Source organism: Gymnoscopelus microlampas, assembly GCF_963454915.1.
Source record: "Gymnoscopelus microlampas genome assembly, chromosome: 11".
Lineage (NCBI taxonomy): Eukaryota > Metazoa > Chordata > Actinopteri > Myctophiformes > Myctophidae > Gymnoscopelus > Gymnoscopelus microlampas.
The window spans coordinates 18,762,573-18,788,039 of record NC_139948.1 but is presented as its reverse complement, the minus strand read 5'-3'; the positions used below and the strand labels follow the sequence as shown (position 1 = coordinate 18,788,039).

At 41.0% G+C, this 25,467-nt stretch overlaps 1 protein-coding gene across 1 annotated transcript in view; it reads right to left on the bottom strand.

Moving 5' to 3' along the window:
* Nucleotides 1–22,414, bottom strand: part of mapk3 (mitogen-activated protein kinase 3) — a 30,103-nt gene extending 7,689 nt beyond the window's left edge. Inside the window, exons 1-8 of the mRNA XM_084072787.1 lie at nucleotides 21,965–22,414; nucleotides 18,320–18,502; nucleotides 13,409–13,598; nucleotides 9,458–9,574; nucleotides 9,070–9,184; nucleotides 6,974–7,105; nucleotides 4,205–4,314; nucleotides 3,667–3,795 (exon numbers count right to left, since the gene is read on the bottom strand). Coding sequence (XP_083928913.1) covers nucleotides 3,676–3,795; nucleotides 4,205–4,314; nucleotides 6,974–7,105; nucleotides 9,070–9,184; nucleotides 9,458–9,574; nucleotides 13,409–13,598; nucleotides 18,320–18,502; nucleotides 21,965–22,191 — 1,194 coding nt within the window. The 5' untranslated portion in view covers nucleotides 22,192–22,414 and the 3' untranslated portion in view covers nucleotides 3,667–3,675. The remainder of the gene's footprint in view (nucleotides 1–3,666; nucleotides 3,796–4,204; nucleotides 4,315–6,973; nucleotides 7,106–9,069; nucleotides 9,185–9,457; nucleotides 9,575–13,408; nucleotides 13,599–18,319; nucleotides 18,503–21,964) is intronic.
* Between the last annotated feature and the right edge of the window lie 3,053 nt (nucleotides 22,415–25,467).

Below are 25,467 nucleotides of genomic sequence, written 5' to 3'. Positions count from 1 at the left end.
ATCTCTGGCACTGGCTAGAAATGTTCAGAAATAATCTGGCAGTTAAAAGGTTAACTTAGCTGGCCTTACACAACAAGATTTTTTCAATCTTAAACTATTTTGAAATCTGGTAGCATCACACACTACAGGATAATCTTATAGGATTATTTCATCAGATAATCTTAAAGGCATCACACACTACAGGATTCTATCCAGATTCTCGGGCTTGCCCGAACACAGCAATAATGAATAATAAATAATATTAAAAAAGCTGCCTGGCTCCGCGATATTATAATTATTAGTAGCCACAACAGTAACACAACATTACAATACGTACATTTTCAACCATTAAAAGCATATTTAAAGTTTTTTATGAGGATACACTGCCTGGCGATTGTGGGAATCAATTCAGTGTTTTTTTCCGCCAGCCAGCTGCCGTCCTGCGCTGCGCCTCGCAATAAACACACACACACATAGGGCCTGTTGCCTGATTTTTGAGCATTGAGTCAGAGCCGTTCTACAAGCTCACAACGCGTCTCATCCGCGGCACTTGTGGTCTTGTATATCGCATAATGTTATCCGCTCGACACTGTTGCGCAACGAAAAATAAACCAGGCTTGAACTTGCTGTGCAGTGGCATGGCAGAGAGGGACTTCCATTGCAACATTTTGAAAAATCATGAAAGGTGGAGCATATAATGATCAGCATTGACCATAATATCGCAGCAGCAGCTACAATGAAGATCATCATTTATCTACTTGATCATGCAGGGGTGTCACTTGCTAAAAAGAACATATTGCTATAGTATGCATCTCGACCTCGTTCAACTTTGTATGAATGGCTGATTGTGCAGGTAGGTAGGCTAGTAACGTAATAAGCTTTCTTTTGGTTAACTGCGTCATTTTAACCGTTTCATTTGGGTGGTGCACACGTAGGCCTACGTAGCCTACTATCTAAACACGCACGTGACGTGTATTAAATTATCAACGATACATTTAACACATGACACATGTCCAGAATAATAACATATTGCATAGCCTACAGAAATCCCTTGCGTCGGGTTCAGCGGACGTATTTCTCTCGGTCCCCCGCTGTGCTGTTCCATACAGTAGCGATCCAGATAAATATCAAAAAATGGCCGGGTGGCCCGACAGTCCTGTGAGCAACTCGGGAGGGTTCAGACTGGATCTTTGAACTCTCACACTAGACGAGATTTTTACCAAAGATTCGCTCCCGATCTAGGCTGGGTTAAGGAAATGTACTTTCAGAATTAATTTGATAAAAAACAGGCTAGTAGTGAGCCATGAGATTTGCACCAGTGACCTTATTAACAAGCTGCATGTGCATAAAGCTAGTTTGAGTAATGTCAGCATAATCCCATCATGTTTTTGCACAGATAAAATGAACAGATAATGTCGCCTGTCGGGTGGAAATGTTCAAAACTGAGGATTCAAATTCAAAAGTAGCAGATCTACGACAAGCTCAAAACTCGTCGCTTTGCGTCACATTTCAAGCTTACAGATTCGCTACTTGGTGTTTTAGTGTGCCACTCTAATTTACCAAAAAACTGAAAATGTTAGAATATGGAGATAAGAGGTTTCTGCCCTGTTTTTGTGTAATCACCAGAGATTGATCGGTCCCAACCAGTGGCCAGTCCCCGGGTAGACTTAGCTACAGGGCTACGAGCTGTCAGTTCTTGGTACTAGCAGCGTCAGCGTGTAGTTTACCCATTGATATAACGGAGCATTCGCTGGGGGTCCTGGACGCCCTGCCTGACGGCTGCAGAGAAAAACCTCTCTCTGTGAATCACAACGAGTGACTGTTGGAGCTAGGCAGAGATCGAGTCATAGGAACACATGCCATGGCCATACATAACTCAAAGTCTGCAAATACTTTTGAGAGCGCACATCCCCCCGTATGGACTAGCATTAATGATAATAGTCAAAATAGACAACCTGCAAGCTTGTAGATCTGATATTTTCACTACTTCTGTGTGTAATATCGAATTTATATAGCACTTTTCTAAGTACTCAAAGACCCTTACATGTGTGTGGGGGCCAGGGGAGAGGACAAAACATTAACAACTTTTTTTAGGAAAAACTCAAAAAGATAAGAATTAAAAGCAATAAAACACTAAAAATAACAAGTTGAAATCAAAGTCAACTCGGAAAGGCGGTTCTGATCAGGTGGGTTTTCAGGGCGGTTTTGAAGGTAGGGAGGGATGTTTGGGGAGTGCATTCCAGAGGGAGGGGGCAGCCACAGAGAAGGCCCTGTCGCCCCAGGTACAGAGCCTGGTCTTGGGGACCTCCAGGAGGCCGGCGCCACTGGACCCGAGGGGACGGGGCGGGACATGTGGCTTGAGGAGGGCAGAGAGGTAGGGGGGAGCCAGGTGTGCAGTGCCTTGTAGGTGGTGTATGATGAAGTAGGGCATAAAAAAACGTATAAAAGTTGAAATATGGACATACAAGGTTTCTGCCCGACTACAGTAAGTGACATAATGTGGGCTGGGTGGCCAGGAAACAGGTCTGATAAGCATCTGTTCTGTTCTGTGGCTGAACGCCCGCATGTCTGCAAAGTCCTGAGTTATCATTTATTAATCCATTAAGACCTGAGGCCGATTCTACAAATGCCTTCTAAAATCAGTAGTTTTCACACTTTCAAGATAAAAAAAAAAAAAAGTAAAAAAATTGCAGATGTACAAACATGCAGCGAGCTTGTATATGTGCTATTTTTGAGTAGCCAACGCTAAAATTTAAAATGACAGATGCTTTTTTCCCCAGTTATAATGGGTTAAAAAACTAAGTTCTAATGGGTTAAAAAACTAAGACAAAACCAAGAATCAAACCAACTTTTCTTTCCAAAAGTGTGTTTTGTGATGCACTGGTTGATGACCAGATAGCTTATCTACCACATGATCGCGGTGTTCCTAGTTCAATTACGTCTGGATGTTTCCAGTCCTATATATCGTCCTATTTATATACACATCTATCATCTATATATCTATATTGTGTTTTCTCTGTCTTCAATGTTCTGAGCACCATTATTAACCTCTTTAACCGTGGCATTGCTATTTTGGGCAATTACTAAGGGTGTCATGATACTCTGTATCGAAATTGACGTTCGATACAGTGTATCGAAACTACAAGCTGTAACGCGATTCCCGTGTTATTTCATTCTGTTACTCTCACACATGCGCACGTCCGAGGGAAGCCATGAGGCACTGTCGTTTCTCTGTGCGTCATGCGCACGCATGCTTCCGACAGGGAAAAAAGGAGCCGACACTCCAACAGATGACTTTGTAGTGTTGCATCGCAGCGTCCAGTCTGCATTACCCCATCCGTCTGGTAAAAAGATGACGGCTAACAATTCCAAACTACCACATTATTCAACCCGCGCTCAAGAAATAACCAACGCAGTTTTCAGTGGTGGAGAACGCTGGATTTAAACAGTTAATCAGCGTTCTAGGACCATGTTACAAAAGTGTGTTGCCTGCGATGTATGATAAAGTGAAGGCAAGAGTTACTGAAGGGCTGAGCCATGTAGAATTGAGTGCCGTAACTAAGAAATGCAATACGGTTAGGGAGGGACCTGGGTGTTTACATGTAATGTAATGTAATGTAGGATTAGGGAGGGACCTGGGTGTTAACATGTAGTGTAATGTAGATGGTAGGGTTAGGGAGGGGGTACCTGGGGGTCTCATGTGCCCTGGTAGGTTTCCTGGAAACGAGCCGTTTCCTCGTAGATCAGCTCCTTCAGTTTCTCCTTGGGAAGGTCGTCCAATTCCATGGTGAAGGTGAAGGGCTCCTCTGCAGTGGGCTGCACACACAGGCATTATGTACATTATTTCCATGAATGTACATCCGTCCACCAGCACCCCCTCCCCATCCCTACTGTGCACTAACTGGCTGAAAATGTGAAATCTCTAAAGTAGCCTACACCACTGGTCCTCAAAATGGGGTCCAGTGTGTGTTACGTATAGCAAGATTTGAGAAATAGGACCATTTTCCTAAAGTTAATAAAATGGAAAGTTTCAATACCTAACCTGAAATGGAAATTTCAGGTTATGTATTTAGAGGGTACGTTTAGGGGGTTAGGGTTACAGTTATGCCTGATTCATATTTAGATGAAAGCTCACTTTAGGCATTAATGTTACAGTAAAAAAAAAAAATAGTCAAGTGTGTGTGTGTGTGTGTGTGTGTGTGTGTGTGTGTGTGTGTGTGTGTACCTCATCTGTGGGGTCGTAGTACTGCTCCAGGTAAGGATGGGCCAGTGCCTCCTCCACACTGATGCGTTTTATGGGGTTAAAGGTCAACATGCGGCCCAGCAGGTCTAGAGCTGTGAGAGACGGAACCAACGGTTAGTCAAGACCCCCCACACACACCTGACACTGTGTTCCTTTACACAAACCTAACACCAGTGGTGGAAAAGGTACTCGCATATTTTACTTAAGTAAAAGTATCGATACTGCAATGTAGAAACACTCAGTTCCAGAATTCAAAATGTTCTTGAGTAACAAAAGTATCAAAATGTAGTTAAAAATACCAAAACTAAAAAGTACTCACACTTCACAATCCAATTTAAAACATGATACAATGTAATTCTACCATGACATAGTTAAAACAAAGCAAAACAAAAATGATTGAAGATTTCGGTCGTCATAAATTCTATAAATGATTACATAGTATATTACTTTGTAGTTTACAAATCAAGAAATTACAAACAAAACAAATTACAAACAAAACTAAAACAATTGTATATCCAATCAATCATAGTTTAAACATTAAACAAGCTAACTAAATCTACGTCCAACTATTTTACTAATCACGGCTTCCTTCAATTTCTTTTTGAAGCTTGATTTATTGTCTATCCTTATTATATGTGGCGGGAGCCCATTCCAATGTGTTCCTGCTCTATACATTACTGTTCTCTTAAGCACATTAGTTCTTGGTATTAAAGCCGGAGTAAAGTGACCACCCATAGCCTGTCTGGTGGCATAGCCATGTTTAGTATTGGTGGGTTGTATCTGTAACTAGTTCAGCCATTTTCAATTGGCCGAAATGTATATAGGGCTTAAGTGGGTAATGTATGTGTAGTGGCAGAAAACCTATTGGCGAGATCCTATGTAGAAGAGAAACCTATGCAGGGGTGAGACCCTTAGAAGGCCTCTAGAGCAGGATATTGAGTAAAAGTACTCATGCAGGAAGAGTAGCTGGGGAAGCAGCTACTCCGAGTTCAGTGCTACTAGGGCAAGGGTCTGAAGTCCATTTCTGGGAAGGGAAGGTCCCATAGGAGGGTGATAGCAAGTGTACACATTTGATGATGTCATGATCAAGAATGAATCAGACCAATGAACTCTTATTTTACGGAATTAATATCATGTCAGAGCGAACTCTTAACCCATTAAGACCTGGAACTGTGTCATTTTTAGATTCAAGCTAAAAAGCATTATTTTACACTTTGGGCTATTCAAAAATAGCAGATATACAGTACAAGCTCGTAGCGCGGCACCGAGTGCCGCGCTACGAGCTTGTAGATCTGCTATTTTTGAAAAATCGTGAAAATGTGTGCAAATCTTTGAATATATATATTTTTAAAGCAAACATTTTTTAACTCAAATCTTTGCTTCTGGGGGTCCCTGGAACAAAATATTTTGATGGGGGTCTGCGGCCAAATACAAATATAATTTTGGGGGTCCTTGACATGAAAAAGATTGAGCACCACTGATACAGAAACATACGTTTTTCAGAATACAGTTGAGATTTAGGAGACATGTAGAATCGGCTTCAGGTCTCAATGGGTTAAATTCTCGGAAAAGAGGTGATTTACATGGAAGATGTTGTTATGTGCCTGATAGATTGAGAAATGACCAGACAAGGATGAGGAAGGAGGGGGCCTGACCAAAGCGACTGAGTCAGGTGAAAAGTGTATAAATAAGGAGTAAAGATGTAAGTAAGGAGAATTGAACGGAGATGAGCTCATGAGCATTGTCTGCTACACTGTTGTAACCCGACTGCTCGCAAGTACACTAAGATTGATTGAAGATCCGCCTGGACTCGTGTCTTTCCGTCAATACACCTGGTACAAAGAGTATCCTACGTCTCCATGTATCCACTTCATATGTTTTGTAATAATAATACAAATATACAAAAGTAACGGGTAACTGAGGTTTTCAAATAATTGTAGTCGAGTAAAAGTACAATATTTGCCTCTGTGATGTAGGGGAGTAGAAGTAAAAGTACTTAAAATTGGAAATACTCCAGTAAAGTAAAAAAAATACCTCAAAATTGTACGTAAGTACAGTATTTGAGTACATGTCCTTAGTTACTTTCCACCACTAACACACCTAACACGCAACCCATAAAAATGGTTGTGTGATCCAAAAATGGGTCCCGACCCGTTCTAAACGGTAACAAACCTACTTGGGAGAAAAATAAATAAAAAGTAAACCAAAGATCTGATCTGAGCTTCCCAACAGCTTTGCAGCTTTAACCCATTACATTACCCAACAGTTATTATTATGACACGACTCAAGCTTGGCTAGACAGCGCCCTCTGCAGTGCACTGTGGGTTATACCACATTATCTGTAAATCACCATAGCTTTGAAACAAATTCCTCATATCAAAAGCACTGTGTGTGTGTGTGTGTGTGTGTGTGTGTGTGTGTGTGTGTGTGTGTGTGTGTGTGTGTGTGTGTGTGTGTGTGTGTGTGTGTGTGTGTGTGTGTGTGTGTGTGTGTGTGTGTGTGTGTGTGTGTGTGCACTTGCATCATTACACTTCTGAGGGCCACATGTAGAAGTGGACGTTGTGAGGGCCACTTCTCTGGTCCTCACAAGAGAAATGGTTGTTTTATGGTTAAAATAGATGTGTGGAGCTGGGTTTACAATTAGGAAAATATATAGTTTGGGTATAGGTTATTTTTGAAAACATTAGATTTTTTCTTTTTTTAAATGGAACATTTTGAATATCTTTTAAATGTTTTAACGTGCGTCCATACCCTTAGAGTCAGCCTTGGGGAACAGCTTATCCCAGGGAATCTTGGGTTTCTCAGGCAGAGACTGCAGGTAGTTCCTGGCTTTCATGTTTATGATGCAGTTCAGGTCCTCTTGAGAGGGAGAGCCCAGGATACCTGCATACAACCAACAACGCATTCGTTACAATACTGACAGCATAACGCACCTGGAATACCTGGGATCAAACCTCCTGGGTTCAAATTGGACCTTCACTAACATCTGTGGGCATTAGAGATGCACGGGTCGCGGTTTTAGCAGCGGATAAGCACAGATTGGGTGGATTTGAGTCATAAAAATGTATATATTAAATAATAGCGGATTGGGTTTGGGTGGGAGAAATAAAGCGGAAAATATTAATGACATCCATCTATAGGCCTATTATAGATCTATATTATATCTTTTAAAAAGCACGAAATCTCAGGAAGCGTTTGTGGTATTTTAATATGAAGTCATTTTCCATTTTTCAAATTAGCCGCCTACTACACAAGCATTTCCGGCATCTGGGGTCCTTCCATTTCCCCGGACTAGTGGACGCAAAGACAGCTTAAGTGAGAGTGAGAGAAACTTGACAACAGACGATTCTTTTTTTTAAAGAAGGGAGGAATAAAAGTTCAGCGTGGGAGTGATTTAGTGAAGTTGATAACCCTGCCGACGAGTCAAGTGCTGGACATGTCTTATGCAAAAGTTGGAACGTGAGAAAGTGGTGGAAGGCGGAGGGCTTGCTGTTACCATGGACTACAGTCCTTGGTCACTGCATCGGTGAGCGTGACAGCAGTGCGTGAAATTGCTTGGAGTACGAGTACGTATCCATATAGAATCCCATTGCCTACAGTACAGTTAGAGCGGCCTCCGTAGGTAAGCGATGCACAGAAAAAAGAAGAAAAAAAGACAGACGGACGTCCCAATCATTCGTAAAACACTGCTTTTCTGTGATCTCACAACTAAGAAAACTAACGTCGGGGAATACCAGAAATAATTATTTTGGACATGTGGATGAAGGGGTCGGTGTGGGTCTATAAATAGGATAATATAATTAATTTGGTTGTGTCAAAAATAGAAAAGCTAGCATACCGGTCTCTACAAGCTCACAACGCATCTCATCACGACAAGTTGTGAGCTTGTACAGCGGCTATTTTTGCTACTTTTGTGTGACATTGTATTATGACAAAGTAGGACATTAATTTATTTAAAAAGAAACAGTTGAGAAATGGAGACACCAAGTTTCTGCCCGACAGCAACGCTATTTCTTTCTTCTATTCATCGGTTAAAAATCTGTTATAGAAATCACGGTGAGATTTTAAACAAATAAAATAGACTTTTAATAGACTGAAATCTGTAGATCTATGAGTGAGGTGTAATTCATTATTAAAAGACCACTTCACCCATTTTCAACCCAGCTTCATATAATTGGTCTACTCCTCGCTAATGCTCATTTATAAGATGGCACCATTTCTGTGTACTCGCTCTGTGTCTCAGAAGAGTGTTGTGGCATCGGTAGAGAGGATTGGTAAATTCGAACTAAATTTCAAACTTTATAATTAATACAAGAACAATGGCTTCCATTTCAGCATGCTAACTTCACAGGAAGAGAAAGGCTGTCGTTTTTATAGGGTTAGGGTCATTGGCCTGAAATCCCCATCGATGATTTCATTTGTAGGCAGGTTTCTGCACTGTCCAATAGCCGAGACGCAGAGAGTGAGCAGATGGAAATGGTGCCATATAATACGCATTAGTGTGGACCAATTATATGACGATGTGGTTGAAAATGGGTGAAGTGCTCCGTTAATGGTTTCTCTCATTTCTTTGCAATATGGTCTCTGTCGGGTGGAAACCTCATTATGTCCAAAACTGTGACCTTTCAGGATTCAAATTCAAAAGCATCAAAAAGGAGCAGGTCGACAAGCTCAAAATGTATCACTTCGCGCCACGTTTCGAGCTTTGTGGATCTGCTACTAATGATGCTTTTGATGAAAAAAAAAAGCATTATCACATGGGAGAGAGGAGGTTTTTGCCCCGACATCGACGATATGAATGCTTGGCGTGGTGTGAAGGAGTGGAATGAGTGTGCGTTGCTTCTCACCCAGTATGTGGTTGAGCTGGTCCAGGTAGTGTTTCCCAGGGAAGATGGGCCTGTTGGACAGCATCTCGGCCAGTATGCAGCCCACTGACCAGATATCAATGGACTTGGAGTAGCCCTGAGACATGCAGACAGACAGGCTCAAACACTCATGCAATAAAAGCCAAGTCAAATCTCATGACATGAAAATGTAATTGAATAGTATCATCATACTAAACCTAATGTTGCTGCTGTTTTACATACACCCAACCCAGTTGAGGAAAATCACAGATTTGAGGTTTTAACCTTTGCTTTTATGACATTTCTGAGACCATTCATGTTTGTGGAATACGCTTCTATTGCTAGATTATAACTAACACACACACACACACACACACACACACACACACACCTTTGAGTTGAGCATGATTTCCGGGGCCCTGTACCAACGCGTGGCCACGTACTCCGTCAAGAAGCCTGTGTGGTCGTGCTCGGGGTCGGCTATCCGTGCCAGGCCAAAATCACAGATCTGGTGATGACACATAAGAACATCAAATTAATATTATACGGTTATTACTTTTTTTAATTTATCTCATTAAGACCTGAGGCAGATTCTACAAATTCCTTCTAAATCCTGACAGTGTTCTGAAAAGCGCATGTTGCTATGCGAGTGGTGCTCAAATGTTTTCACATCAAGGACCCCCACAATTATATGCATTTGGCCGCAGACCGCAATCTCAAAATATTTAGTTCCAGGGACGTTGTACATCTGTCAACACAAGAGAGAAACATGGTTCTAGTCTGTGATATCTCCAGCTTACACAGGCTCAAGCTGCTCTATAAATGAGGCCAACTGACCACAGACTCTTAGGTGTGTTTGAATTTGAATCTTGAGAAGTATTTGGACATACAAGGTTTCCCCTGACAGAGACGATGGCTCAGTGTAAACTGAGCAAGCCAGCTGAGCTCAACACTGCTTCTCCAGGGAAAAAACGTCCCAAATATTTCCATTAGATATCAGACACGTTTTCCATGTTGTCATTTGATTCTTAGTAGAGCTTTTTCCACTGCTGTGACATAAAAAGAAATCTGGGAGTAAGATTTCTATTCTCTTGTTTCTTGGCTCTAGGATACAGACAGCATGGTGGTGGTTCTCAAAACATTTTACGAATAAATATATATACTTATTCAAAGATTTGCACAAATTTTCACGATTTTTCAAAAACAGCAGATCTACAAGCTCGTAGTGCGGCACTCGGTGCCACGCTATGAGCTTTTATATCTGCTATTTTTGAATAGACAGGCTGGTGACCTTCTGATTATCATTTAATACAATATAATATCTATCGGGTGGAAACCTCACACTGTATGTCCAGAACTGTTACTTTTCAGGATTCAAATTCAAAAGTAACCGATCTACAAGCTCAAAACGCGCTTCGGGCATGTGGATCTGCTACTTCTGATGCTTTTGTGTGATGCTGTAGTGTGATCAAGAAGGGGCGTTAATGTATTTTTTTTAAGACACAAAAAGTTAGAATATGGAGATAAGCGGTTTCTGCCCCGACAGCAACGTTATAATACTACTGAGAAGTTGGTTCCTTGGGAATCCTTGTGTAGGACTCTGCCATGCACGGCGAGGCTTAGGTCAATCCTTTACCCATACACAACATTCCTGGGATTCTCTTGTCGAGAGATGAGATAATATCAGCTGCACTAAAGTAAAACAGAAATGCTTTTGAAGCCCACTCTAAGTTTCATGTATCATAAATAACTATGCGACTGTATGTTATCAATGATCATAAATAGAAATGGATACACTACTCTACAATGCAGTCCCCCCCACCCTCCATCTCAAATTCTGTTAAAAATGTTTGCCTATAGTGACATGCCGAAAAAAGGGACACGAGGGTAATGTGGTTCCGTTTGCTACTGGAGGGTCAGTTATTTGACGGATAACACATTTGGGGGGGAAAGTTGAACAGTAAATCAGTTGATTATGGGAGGCATCAATTGGAGACAAAATCAATGTCACCAATTTGTTTATTGCTGCAGTTTCACCAGGTTCATGTAAAGCTTATGTTTATGCTTTGTTGACAATTTAAGTGTCTCTCTGTCAGACAGAACTTTGCTGGATGTTTTGCATTTATAGTTCAGCAACAATGTGGTTGCTGAGGTTTACACGAATAATCGAATATGGCAGCCAAACATCTGTGTTCACATAGACAAGTAGCCTATTAGTATCCGTTATGGTAGGGCTGGGATGCTATACGATATTATACAACAGGTAGTTCCGATCAAGAAATCCGATTGGTTGAAATAGGCTCTCTACCCCTGCTCAAACGAGCATGACAGGACACCTAATCAAAATATAAAAATAAGCTCAGACCCCATATATTTCCAGGATAACAGAGATAATAATCGCAGAAAGGTAGTTATTTTGAGAGCGAAATGCCCCACAATATGAAAACATTTTATACGTTTTATTTTGATGGCAACTGCTTTGAATCCAGTGATTTCCACATGCACGTACACAAGGTGGTTTACTGACCGCATCACTGTCGTGTCAATAATCACGATAACGCACACCCTCTCGGGTAATATTTCTTAATTATCATTTATCACGATAAAAAACACAATTCAGTTATCATGAAACTGACAATATAGTCCCTCTCGGACACAGGGATGAATTTGCCTTTGCCAAGTTGCAAATCAGGTCTAAAGAGAACAAGCAGATATGTAAACCGCCTTGTGTACGTGCATGCATGTGTGTGGAAATCACCCAATACAGAGTTGGTGGGCTCTAGGCTGGTTGGCACTTACATTCGGAATGGAATCCAGGCTTTCAACACTATGGCGCGATGCATTGTATCCTCCACAAAACAATGGATTCAATAAGGGTCTGTATTTGGGAGTGTGTTTTTTTTGTGTATGGCATTGGTTCTTAACACATTGCCTGCCTAAGACGTATATATACGTCATTTAGAAATCAGCTGTTGCCTGCCAATGACGTATATATACGTCTTTGGAAAAAAGGGAAAAAAAAAAATTTTTTTTCAAAAAAAAAATTTTTTTTTTTTTTTTGCATTTTTTTATAATTTCAACCCTTGTCGAATTATGAACAGATTAGGAGCTAAAAATGTTCGAAGATTTGCTGCTCCATTCACTTCAATGTTAAAATTCAAACGGACAAACAATTCACTTTGTTTTTTGGTTTAAAACTACTGCTTTTGAGCTATATTGAAACATCAACCAAACATGTCAACGAGGTCAAAATGACCTCGTTGACATTTGTGAAACCACACCTGAATCTCATCTGTGATTAGAAACCATCTGGGGATCAATCATACTGGAGGAAAAAAATCTGTGGCTACGCGAACAGGTACCAAAAACATGGCAAAACCCTGGCAGGCAACAGCTAAAAATCTGAAAAAACTCTGGCAGGCAATGTGTTAAAGGGCAAGACCACTTTGGTAGAGGTTTGGGTTGTGTAGTTACCTTGCCATGATGTAACTCCAAAGGTGGGCAAGAAATAAAAAATAATTGCTCCATTGATTAGAAATTGATAATTCAAAATATGCTCCTCATTGATTTACATTGTACGGTAAAACTGCTATAAAAGTCACTCTTTTAGCACAAAAACAAACGCAAACAAAGTTGATTCAGACAATATAGATCACCACCAAACCCAGTACTGTTTTTTTTTTAAATAAAAATGTTAACTTCCTGTTGATTTTGCCATTTTTAATAAGTAGAAAACCCGGACTGGATCGGCGGATCCGGATCCAGATCTTCAAATAGTAAAATCAACAGGAAGTTGACATTTTTATTAAAAAAACAAACAGTACTGGGTTTGGTGATGCTCTATATTGTCTGAATCAGCTACGTTTGGGTTCATTTATGTGCTAAAAGAGTGACTTTGAGAGCTGTTTTACCGTACAATGTAAGTCAATGAGGAGCATATTTTGAATTATCAATTTCTAATCAATGGAGCAATTATTTTTTATTGCTTGCCCACCTTTGGAGTTACATCATGGCAAGGTAACTACACAACCCAAACCTCTACCAAAGTGGTCTTACCCTTTAAGTGGGGTCGGGGGTCCCCCAGCAAAAGTAGTTAACATCACAACATTTTTAACCACTTTGCCCATTTATACATTGGCTATAAAAAAAAAAAGAAATGTATCGAAAATCTCCTCTTTTGGTGGCACAAAATATTTTCAGATTCCGTGGGCATTAAATACAAAGTTAATTTGGGTGTCCTTGATTTGAAAAAAAGTTTGAGAACCACTGGCGTATATGGTGTGTGTATGGCGGGCGTGCGTGTGGAGGCGGGGTGGGGTGGGGTGGGGGTGGGAGAGCAGACCTTGAGGTCGCAGGTGGTGTTGATGAGCAGGTTGGAGGGCTTGAGGTCGCGGTGCAGGACGTTGGCAGAGTGGATGTACTTGAGGCCTCGGAGGATCTGGTAGAGGAAGTAGCAGATGTGGTCGTTGCTCAGCTTCTGGGTCTTCAGCAGCTTGTACAGGTCCGTCTCCATCAGGGTCTGCACGATGTAGCTGGAGGAGCCGCACGTCAAGGAAGACAAAGAGGATGTGTAGACTAGGGGGGGTGCCACAGTTAAAAACCCATTAAAACCGGGAAAGAATGCGTGTTGTTTTAGATGTACAAGCATTGCGAGCTTGTACATCTGCTATTTTTTTTTATTTTATTTTTGTATTATAGGTATTGAAGGTGGTCCCTGGCCATTCATAAACATTTTTTTTAAAAACTTTAATACAGGAGTTCTTACTGTATTATGTGTGTGATATGAAATGTGAGCTTACCATAATCACAGTAATCCTTAATCATATTCCATCATATTCAAACAAAATCACTGTATTTTATTAGATATTGTATTGATATTATAGCTATTTTCTCCAGCTCCCTGTGGTGCATGAACCCCCTACCACTATGGGTCTGTGATTGCTCTTAGTCAGGATGGTGGTCCCTGGGTCAAAATCAGTTGAAAACCCCCGTTTTAGACCAACACCTATACGTTGTTATACCTTTCAAGCTGCGAACGCCTCTGTGTCATTTTAGTTGTTGCTATATACTGTATCACTGTTGTCGGGGCAGAAATGTCTTATATCTCCATATTCCAACTTTGTCAAAATTAACGCCCCTACTTGATCATATCACTACAGCTTCACACAAAAGCATCAAAAGTAGCAGATCTACAAGCTCGAAACGCGGCGCAATGCGGCTCGTTTTGAGCTTGTGGAAATGCTATTTTTGAAAAGTAAGTTTTGGACATGGATAGACATATGAGGTTTCCACCCACATTTGTGCCATCACATCTGAAACAAATCTGATCTGACAGATGGCAGCATTTCTAAAGTGACAATTGAAGGACTTTTAAGACCTATTTAATACCTCTAAAATGAACAACAATAATAAATAAGACCAATACTGCATCAAAAGTAATCATCTATACTATAACAAAATGTCAACCATTGGCCAAAGTGTCAAATATTAGAGGCAAACTTTGAAAATAGACATTAGGAAACAAGCCCAAAATAAGCAACTATACTTTACAAACAAGCCCAAAAACCCACCAATAATTTACAAGCAACTTCACAGAAAAACATGCCAAAAGTCGCTTACAATAAGCAGACATGGCAACAATGGACAAAAGCAAGGTGGCGGTGTTCCGTGTCTCCTTGGGACGACGACTGGTACTGTACTCCATCAATATTCATAAGCAGGAGGTAGGCCTACAGGTTGTCGTGGGATGTGAATGGTTCCTCTGTCAGTCATCAGCCCAAACAGGCTGCTCATACATATGCATCAAGCAGATAGGGAATATATGAATATTCATTTGCGATTCCTGAATCCTAATTATGTATCAAGCAGGCTTGACATACAGTTCTTTGTAAATAAATCCTCTCATCTTTTACCACGGTAACAGCAGGAGGATGGGCATCTCTAAAAAAAACACTTATATACTCCACTCTATAACCATATCACTTTTAAACACTAATGCTCTCTACTTTGTCGTACAACGAATAGCTAAATTAAATCGGTCGGAGCGTTTGGAGTTGCGACTGCTCAGCTGTCCGCCATAACCGGAACCTCCGTACAACGAATAGCTATAAGTTCACAAAGCGTTGCAAGGTGACATGTTGCAAGTTTGTAGACGGAAGATTTGACGTTATTTTTGTAAAATGTTTGAAAATATTTTAAGATTTTCACCGATGACGACATTCCCAAAATAGGGAGGACAGACACGGGTTGGTTAATATGATCAACCCAAGTGCGAGTTGAATCAAACCTAAGAAAAAATATATACATTATTATATATTGGAGCATACCAACTGAGCTACACTAGGCATGAATGAAGACCATGGAGTCATGGTTGTGTTAGTACAATGGCAACATGTTGCACATTAGGTATGGCCTAAAACCCTAGTGCACTGAGGCTTAATTTGACGCTAGACCAAAACACATCACGTTTGTCGTGTGACATTGTCTAAAGGGGCGTGCAGCGAAGTATAAATTAGCCTTAAAATGGGGCTAATCGTACAAAGGCATCACACACTTCCTTTTCAGAACCCATTTGACTGGACAAAGCAGCTTTTCACTGGCCAAGAGGACCATTGCATTAACAAAAAACTGCCTGGGCAGCTAAATCAAAGCCACTCACCAACAGGCTGAGCTAACAAACCACTGGCTCCTGTGCCAGTGCTAGTCACTGCTATCACTATGTCTGAACAATGTGGCCATGGGTCAATATAGCCCTGCGATAAGGGCAGAGAAAGTGTGGATCATAAACTAATCATTTGAACAGCTGTTTGATAAGCACAAGTGAGCTGAGGCAGGGCTGGGCAATAAACCCAAAATATATTGAAAGCAAAACCCTACCCTTGCTCAGGTAGGGTTTTCCCCCCGTTATATATCAATGAATCAACATGAAAAAAATGTGTAAACCACTTAATTTTGTGGTTTGTTTTCCACTTCAGGTGAAAAACTACAGCAGATTAAAAACATGGCAGAGTAGTAAGCAACACAGCTGCACCAAACAAATGAATAATGAGTGTGTTAGATTTTCATAGGCGTGTCCACAGCCAAGGGCATGCCAATGTGCAAGCATGATACAGTATTGACACACGTAAAATCTTGACACACCCATTATGAATTTGATTAGCTCCAGCTGTGTTGCTTACAAAGTGGGGTACGGGGACACCCAGGGGTACTTGAGGCGGTTCCAGGGGGTCCCCAGCTAAATGATGGATAGGAACCAAATGGACCCTTATGGTTCTGTAACTCTGAGAGTGCACAAATGGAACCAAATGGACCCTAACAGGTCCATTTGGTTCCATTTGTACACTCTCAGAGTTAAATTAACATTGATTTTATAATATAAATGCGGGTCCCAGAGGTATAAATGCCATTAAATGGGAGTCCGTAGCCTAATACATGTCAAACTGGGGGTCCTTGACATTAAAATGGTTGAGAATAACTGCTAGAAAGCCGTATAAATCTTCTCTTATTGGAGTCCCTGGCTTATCTTTTCAAATGGGGGTCCGCGGGCTAATAAGTGTCAATTTGGGGGTCCTTGACATGAAAAAGTTTGAGAACCACTGGCTTACATCACTGTGTGTACTAATACTACACAGTGACCTGACATAGCCCGACATATTTTTACCCTGCTGTAGTTTTTCACCTGAAGTGGAACAAACTACAAAATCAGCCTAGGGAGCCCCGCCCTGTGTTATACTTCGTTGTACAATGGCGGCGTAAAAAAAAAGAAGCAAAAATAGCTGATCTACAAGCGACAACAACATCTCTAACTTGTGTTAGTTTTAATCTCTGTACAAGGGTTTAGAAATGCTATGCTTACAAATAGTCCCTCTCTGCTGTCATGAAGTACTTTGTTCGAGCTCTTGTGTTGAAAATAACTACACTTCAATTCAGTAGGCTTATATAGTCATTTATTAATCCTCACAATGCGTCAATGATGCTTGAACATCAGCTATTTTCAGTAAAGCAATTTTATCCTATATATATGTTTCTCACTGATGTTCATACTTAAAATGGCACAGCTCGCTCAGAACAGTTTGTTTTTTCCAATCAGGTAATTTGGCAACCACTGATCGAGTCACAAAATCCATTTTAACTGATTTAAATCCATTTAAACTGATTTAAATCCATTTTAACTGTTAATTGTTGTCGTTAATTGTTTAATTTAAATCGGTGGCAGAACTATCAAAGCACCCCTATTTGGTAAAGAAGCTGGAAAGTGTGTTGTCGATAACAAAAAAAATACATTTTTATAACTAACCCTAACCCGCAGATAACAGCTCATTCAGTTTGACATAATACTCACTTTAAGCCAACAGTGTTGCAATGGTTTCCACTCAATTGGTTAATTTGTATTCGTAGGGGTGCCAGGTAGACTGTCTACCAGAGAAATAATATTCCTCCTTTTTTTGTATTAGTGAGTTCTTCCTCATCTGAGTTTTTAACCACTAGTGAAAACCACACAAAGGACTTACATAATATAAAGCATTTAATAAAAATAATTACCGCCTGCATTGTGTTGCTGCACAATAACAAGGTGCAGCTCAGTACAGACAAATGGAAAAATAAATGTAAACAATTGCTAAAGGAACCCTCAAACACAAATTAACCGCGTTACCCCTGCCGTCCTCATTTTGGGTAAATTATCCAAAATGTCAAGTTTTGAAATAGCCGAACTGCAAGCTCAATCTGCTCACAGCTTGTAGATCGGCTATTTTCGCCCCCCAAGTATATTAGGACTTCAGTGGTAAAGAAACATAAAATACCCATCAGTCTGTCACTCAAAAGAATACACAGTGGGTTCTTTAATCCAGTGGTTCTCAAACTTTTTAGCTCGACACCCAAGAGAAATTTGACATTTGCACAGGACTTGTGAAAATAGCAGATCTACAAGCTCACAAGGCGCCGCTTTGCGAGCTTGTGGAACGGCTATTTTCACTACTTCTTAAACTGTTTTTTATTTTTCTATTTATGGAAATACGATTTTTCTATGTCCTTTAATTAAATACTTTTTAATCTTTTGAAATAATATTTTCTTCTTTTTTTTTTATATATAGGAACCAAAAAAAAGGGGATATTTACTTTTAAAAAATTCATCCGCGACCCAAACATGGCTCCCGACCCACTGTTTGGGAAGCAGTACTCTAGTACACATACACATGCACGCACGCACGCACAAGTCACACCCTCTCAGCGAATGAATGAGCAAAAAGGATACACATCCCTCATGCACTCGATGCGTCTTGCCCGGAGGATGTCGTTGATGCCGATGATGTTCTCGTGGTGGAAACGGAGCAGGATCTTGATCTCCCGCAGCGTGCGTTGGCAGTATGTCTGGTGCTCAAACGGGCTGATCTTCTTGATGGCCACGCGGCCGTTGTTCACGTTGTCCAGGGCAGAGCTGTGCGGGACGGGAAGGCAGAGAGAGGAGCTCAAGTTACACAACTGCACCAGGGATGATGCGCCAACAATGCCCCAAGACAGGGGTGGATTTAACAGAGCTTCTAAAAGGTTCACTAGTCTCTCCTCAATGCTAAAGACCCATTACAGTACATACTTCCTGTATGGCTGCGGTTCTCAAAAGCAAGGTGCAGCGAGGGGACCCCCAGGGATCCTTGCGGAGTTACGGGTCTGTTTTGGCACCCAATGGACCCGTAAAGTCCATTTGGTTCTATTTGCACATTCTCAAGCGTTAAATTAACACAGAGTTTACGGTAGACTGGGGTCCCAGAGATGAAAAAAATCATATCCAACTGGTGGTCCTTGAAAATGAATATGTATGAGAAGCAGTGCTGTATTGTGACTGGCCGGGGGGGAAAGAAAAAAGAACAAGTCACACATTTTTCCTACGCAGAAGAAAGATTGGTGCATCAATATCACTGGAGAAATTACAGTTGTTATTTTTGTCCAACCTAAAACAGTGCAAGTCAGTAGAGAATGACGATAGAGATGACAACATGCGTCATGAACAACATGCTCCATGTTTCAACTGTGCACCTGGGCTACTTCTACAAATACATTTCATGTATCCTGATGGGAGATACTATACCAGTCAAATGAAAACAAGTCAAATGAATTATTGCTACAGCCAAGGGATATTTGTCAATATTGACACTAAAGTATTTTTTTGTTACCCTGGCGATATGGACTGTGTGTGCCACTATTCTCTACTATTGTAGTACTGTATTCCACTGTAAACAATCCACTAATCAACCATCACGTGTAGGATGGATTTAGATAGATCGGTAGCCAGGTACGTGGTTTTTATGGTTGATTAATGATTACTTGCTTTAGTGACTTTGAGAAGACAATCTAACCAGAATTAGAAAGGAAATTATGATCAGAATGTGTTGATCAGAATGACATGACAAAAGGACAAGTAGTATGTTCTTTTGTGTTCTAAAACCAAGTGTTTGTGTTACGATGGCGTTGCGTTCCTTTTTTTCCCCACCTCGTCAGAGAACGATGTTCAACAGACTACAGTGTAGAGCTCCTGTGTGGATGTGGGCATGTTGTGTTCTCAACTGTACCATTCACAGTGGTGGAAAAAGTACTCAAATTGTTTACTTAAGTAAAAGTAGCAATACTAATGTAGAAACACACAGTAAAAGTCTGGATTTCTAAATTTACTTAAGTAAAAGTACAAAAGTATTGCCATCAAATTTACTTAAAGTACCAAAAGTAAGAGTACTCATTATGCAAAATGTCCCATTTCAAGTTCTTAAAATGAAATCTGCGACACGCGTTGTGAGCTTGTAGATCGGCTATTTTCAAATAGCTGAGATATATAGGCCTGAAAGTGGTTAGTAAATCTTCAAAGTAGGCTAAGTAAAGTTTTCAAATTGTAGTGCAGTAAAGAAAAATGCCTCTGAGATGTAGTGGAGTAGAAGTAAAAGCACTGAAATTGGAAATACTCCAGTAAAGTAAAAAAATACCTCAAGATTTTACTTAAGGACAGTACTTGAGTAAATGTACTTAGTTACCATTACCATCCACCACTGGCTCTCACACTACATGCCTGGTTCCGCAGTGCTGCCATACCCTCAGCTGCTTAGATGCCAATGGCTTGGCAGTGAAAACAAATGCAATAAGGTTGCCCAACAGCATCCTCCCAACGATCTTTAATACATGTACTGCAAGAACGTTGAGAGAAGAAGGGCCTTGTCACAACTGACAATTGTGACAAGCTTGTATACAAGCTACAATTTAGCTTGCATGAGGATTCATGACATGTTGTGTGATCATCAGATCAAACATTCATCTCCAAAATCCTATCAAATAGGGACATCACTGACGAGGAAATGCAACGGGCGTGTACACAAGATCAACAACACCTTCTTCTTGCGACTTGCGGTCAAAAGATTACATCCGCAGCAGATTATCCTCGCCAGATATGAAACTCTGCCCTGCGCAATCAGTTTCCAGAGTTGCCATGTCCGCTTATTATAAGCGACTTTGGGCTTGTTTTTCTGTAAAGTTGCTTGTAAATATTGGTAGTTTGCGTTTTTTTTGTCTTCTTCTGTCTTCTTCTTTAAGTGTAGTTGCTTATTTGGGCTCCTAATGTTGTTTAAACCAGTGGTTCTCAAACATGTTCATGTCAAGGACCACCCAAATGAATATGTATTTTGTTTTGTGCCAGGGACCCCCATACCAGATTTGTGTTTAAATGTTTTTTGTTTTTTATTAAAAAGAAAATCACCTTTCCCCCAGAATTCTTTCAAAATAGCAGATCTACATCGCAATGCGTTGTGAGCTTGTAGATCGGCTATTTTCAAATGGCTGATGAATATAGATTTAAATTGCTCATGTGGCCTAAAGTCTCTTCTTTTGAGCTTGTTTTCATAGAACTGGTGGCTTGTTTCTCTCACAGAACCTGGCAACACTGTCAAGTTTCCTGTATGTTCTGACAGGCTCATATAGCCACGCCTGTAGCTTTAGTGGCAGCTAACGTCTATTAGCCTGCCGCTTGCTGCTTCTTCCACAAAATAGCTGATGAATATAGATTTAAATTGCTCATGTGTCCTACAGTTGCTTCTTTTGGGCTCGTTCTCATAGAACGGGTTGCTCGTTTCTCTCGCAGAACCTGGCAACACTGTCAGTTTCCTGTATGTTCTGACAGGCTCGTATAGCCACGCCTGTAGCTTTAGTGGCAGCTAACGTCTATTAGCCTGCTGCTTGCTTCTTCTTCCACAATTATGACTGGGCTGAAGCCTTCATGATAACACTGCTTTAGATGTTTGCCCAAATTGTTCAGTTGGGGTAATGTTCATGCTTGGGTCTCATTGCTTGTCGACTGTCTTCAAACAGCACCAGATTGGAACCTAAAACAACATTTGACCAACCAAACCCAAACCAGTGTTGCCAGTTTTTGCGAGAGAAATAAGCAACTAGGATCTATGAAAACAAGCCCCAAAGAAGCGACTATAAGGCTTGTAGATCTGCTATTTTCAAAAAAAGAAAAAAATAATCTTGAATAAAGAGGTAATTTTGAAACACAACACAAATCTTGTATGGGGGGCCTGGTACAAAATATTTTCATATGGGGGGGGGGGTCTGTGTACAAATACATGTTAATTAGGGGGTCCTTGGCATGAAAACGTTTAAGAACCGCTGGTTTAAACAACATTGGGAAACAAGCCCAAATAAGCAACTACACTTTAGAAACAAGCCCAAAAAATGCAATCACCAATATTTACAAGTGACTTCACAGAAAAAGAAGCCCAAAGTCGCTTATAATAAGCGGACATGGCAACCCTGACCCAAACCCCTTCGTTAGCCAGCTAATAGCCAGGTTTATTTATTAACTAGTCTAAACAGAGAGAGAGAAAGGGGAGGGGGTGTGAATGAAAGTGAATAAACTTACCAAACCATTCCATAAGCTCCCTCCCCGATGTAATTCAGGTTGGTGTAGCGGGGTCCGACGTCAAATATCTGCCCCTTCACCGACTCCTGGAGCCCCGGCGCCGTCTTGGAGCCCGGGGCTCCGGTCGTCCCGTCCGGGGCGGCGGTGCCAGCAGCCCCCGCTGCTGCGGCTCCGCTGGCCGAGCCTGTGGCTCCGGCCGCCGCACCACTGCTGCTCGAATCCGCCATGCTTCGCTTCTTTACCCAAACGGCTGCTTATTCTTCTACCTACCTGCCCGACGGTCCTTTTTTTTAGTGTGTATATAATGTTTGAATGTTGAACAAGCTGGTCGTAGTAGCTATAGGCAGGCGGATGGGAAGCTTTGTTGAAAGCTTCGAACAGAAAAGCCTGTTTGCTTGGACTCAGTCGGTCAGGGCCTCCAGTGCTCTAGTCTCTACTACTACAGCACGGTAGAGCAGCGTAAATGGATTTGCTGGGAGAAAAATCACGACGACGACGCCAAGGATGAGTCGGTGCCGTCTAAACTATGCGCCGCCTGGCGGAAATAAAATGCACAAATTACACACAAGGCCAATTCTTATACCTCTATGGGCCAATTATTTTCTGTATGGTTTAAGTGAAATTTAGCTGGACACCCCCTGGTACCACCCCAAGGGTCCTTGGTCCAAGGACATTGGACCCCACTTTGAGAACCAATGTTATAAACCAGTAGTTCTCCAACTTTTTCATACTAAGGGAGGACCCCCCAAATTGATATAGATTTGGCCACAGACTCTCTCATCTGAAAATGTTTTGTGCCAGGGACCCCCAGAATAGAAGAGAAGATTTGTGTTAAAACACAAGCTTTGTGCTGTATAGTTCAGCTATTTTTGAATACCCAACGCTAAAATCTAAAATGACACAGATGCTTTCCCGGTTTTAATGGGTTAGGTTAATTAGCCATCTACGCAGTGATATTAGTCTGGCCATGCCAGGCTATTAGGTTAACCCAATAGGAATTACATATTTCACACTTATTTCATTTTTAAATCGCTGTAATTTTTTTCTGTGTGGAACGTCAGTGAAACTCAAAGTGGTCAAAGTCTGTGACAGAACAGAAGTAATCAGGAAAGTCAACCAAATAACAAGATTTTTGAGCAGGAACTCCTCGGTGGTCAGTAGGAATCGATATATTATAACGATCAATCATATGGTAAGAAATACACTGAGGACACTAGCTGGAGAACTCATTGATTGATTGATTGAATACTTAGCAGTGTGCAAAAAAAGCACAGGAAAGTTCAATACAAGTCTAGGTCTGCTAAGAGGATTTTAAATCCATTGGGGTCCTTTGTACTGAATTCATGAAAGTACTCATCAAATGTCATTATGACTTAACTGAAATGCCCCCCAACTGTTTACTGTAGGCCTAAATATATATATTTTTATTGCTACTAGTGTTGATGATGTCTTCATTGTCTTGTATATTATTGTATGTCTTTAAATGTCTCGATGAATTGCAGGACCACAATGGAAACAAGCCCTCAGGGCTTTTTGTGTTATCCCTTTAGCACCATTTTATAATCGTATCACTGTACTATTTGCAAACTGTTAATAAAGTATTCAATCAAAAACTCATTGTACCATAGCACCACAAAGGCATTAAAAACAAAGCTTCAGACCTCTCAAAACAAACTGGTCAGGTTAATGACCTCACCTAACCCCTTATGCTAGGGTGGGATGGCAAAGGGTCCTAGAAAAGACATCTAAGCTTAACACCAGAATGCCCCCCCCCCCTGTTTACTGTACATACTGTATACGTTGCATTGCTAGTGGTGGTGATGTCTATTGTATATTATTGTATGTCTTTTAATGTCTTGATGAATTGAATACACAGCACCACAATGGAAACGAGCCCCTAGAGCATTTTGTTTTAGCACCATTGTAAAATCATACCACTGTAGGCTACTATTTGCAAACTATTAATAAAGTATGAATCAATCAAACAAACTAACTAACAGGAAATTTGATTGTTTGTGTCGTCACTGAACCCATCCTTGAAATCTTATTCTAGGTGCGAGAGCGCGGATTTGGCCCATGATCTGGCCTCAAATGCGCGTGCCAAATTACGGTAATAGGAGTGCGCAGGGTTGCCATGTCCGCTTATTATAAGTGACTTTGGGCTTGTTTTGCTGTAAAGTCGCTTATAATAAATATTGGTAGTTGTTGCGGGTTGCGGTTTAGGGCTTGTTTCTAAAGTGTAGTTGCTTATTTGGGCTTTATTCTTAATGTCGTTTAAACCAGTGGTTCTCAAACATTTTCATGTCAAGGAAGGACCCCCCCACACATTAATATGTAATTGTCCGCGTATCCCCATAGGTTGCTTATTTCGAGAGAGATCTGGCAACGCTGGGAGTGCGTCGTTTTGACTTGCGGGACGCTGTGTTTGGGCGGTGTCACAACAATATGTCTCGGTTGAAACGCAGAGCACCGCCCGTGCAGCTCCACCATTATAATAAAACATGCGCTAACGAGAACAAAAAAAACAAACAAAAAAAAACATGCAGTGCCCGTGAGTGGGCGTGTCAAAATCTGTTGCATGCTATACCAGTTATATGAAAAATATTTGGACATAAGTTTTAAACCCCATATGGGTAACCGGAGTCCCTCAGGGCTCAGAACCAGTGTATTTTCTGTGTTCTGTTATTGTGGGTTAAGCTTTCGCTGAAAATAGCCGATCGACAAGCTCACAATGCCACACAGGGCATCACATTGTGAGCTTGTCGATCTGCTATTTTGGTTGATGTGATTTTTAAAAAATATATAAAACTATGTTTGCTATTTCACGAAGGTGTTGCATTTCTCTCACTCTCGCACCCTGGTTTCAATTAGGTTACTAAACCCCATATGGGGAACCGGAGTCACTCAGGGCTCAATAATAGTGTATTTTCGGTTTTCTATTATTGTGTGGAAAGCTTTCGCTGAAAATAGCCGATCGACAAGCTCACAACACGATCTGCTATTTTCAGTGAAAGCTTTGCCCACAATACCGATGCTGGGGTTTAAGTGGTTAAACTTAAAGCAAGCTGTTATTTGATACTCAGATTGATATCACAGATATTTTGGGGCCAACTATTTCATACCACGTTCTATCGATAACTGATGAAAAACAGCAATTATGTAATATAATTATAAACCAATCAAGTACCGACTGCGCACAAGATTGAAGCGCGTGCGTGTGGAACACACCCTTCCGTGTTGACGTCACCGCAGCAGCAGCATGCAGCAGCACACTTCCTGGCAGTGTTGCCAGATCTGTTTATTATAAGCAACTTTGGGCGTGTTTTTCTCTATGGTTTTTCTCCAAAGTTGCTTGTAAATAGCGGGTTTGCGGGTTGCGGTTTTTTGAGGGCTTGTTTCTAATGTGTAGTTGCTTATTTGGGCTTGTTTCTAAAGTGACAAGCTCACAATCGCGACGCGTTGTGAGCTGATGTATAATAGGTTCAAAGTGTTCATACTTGTGT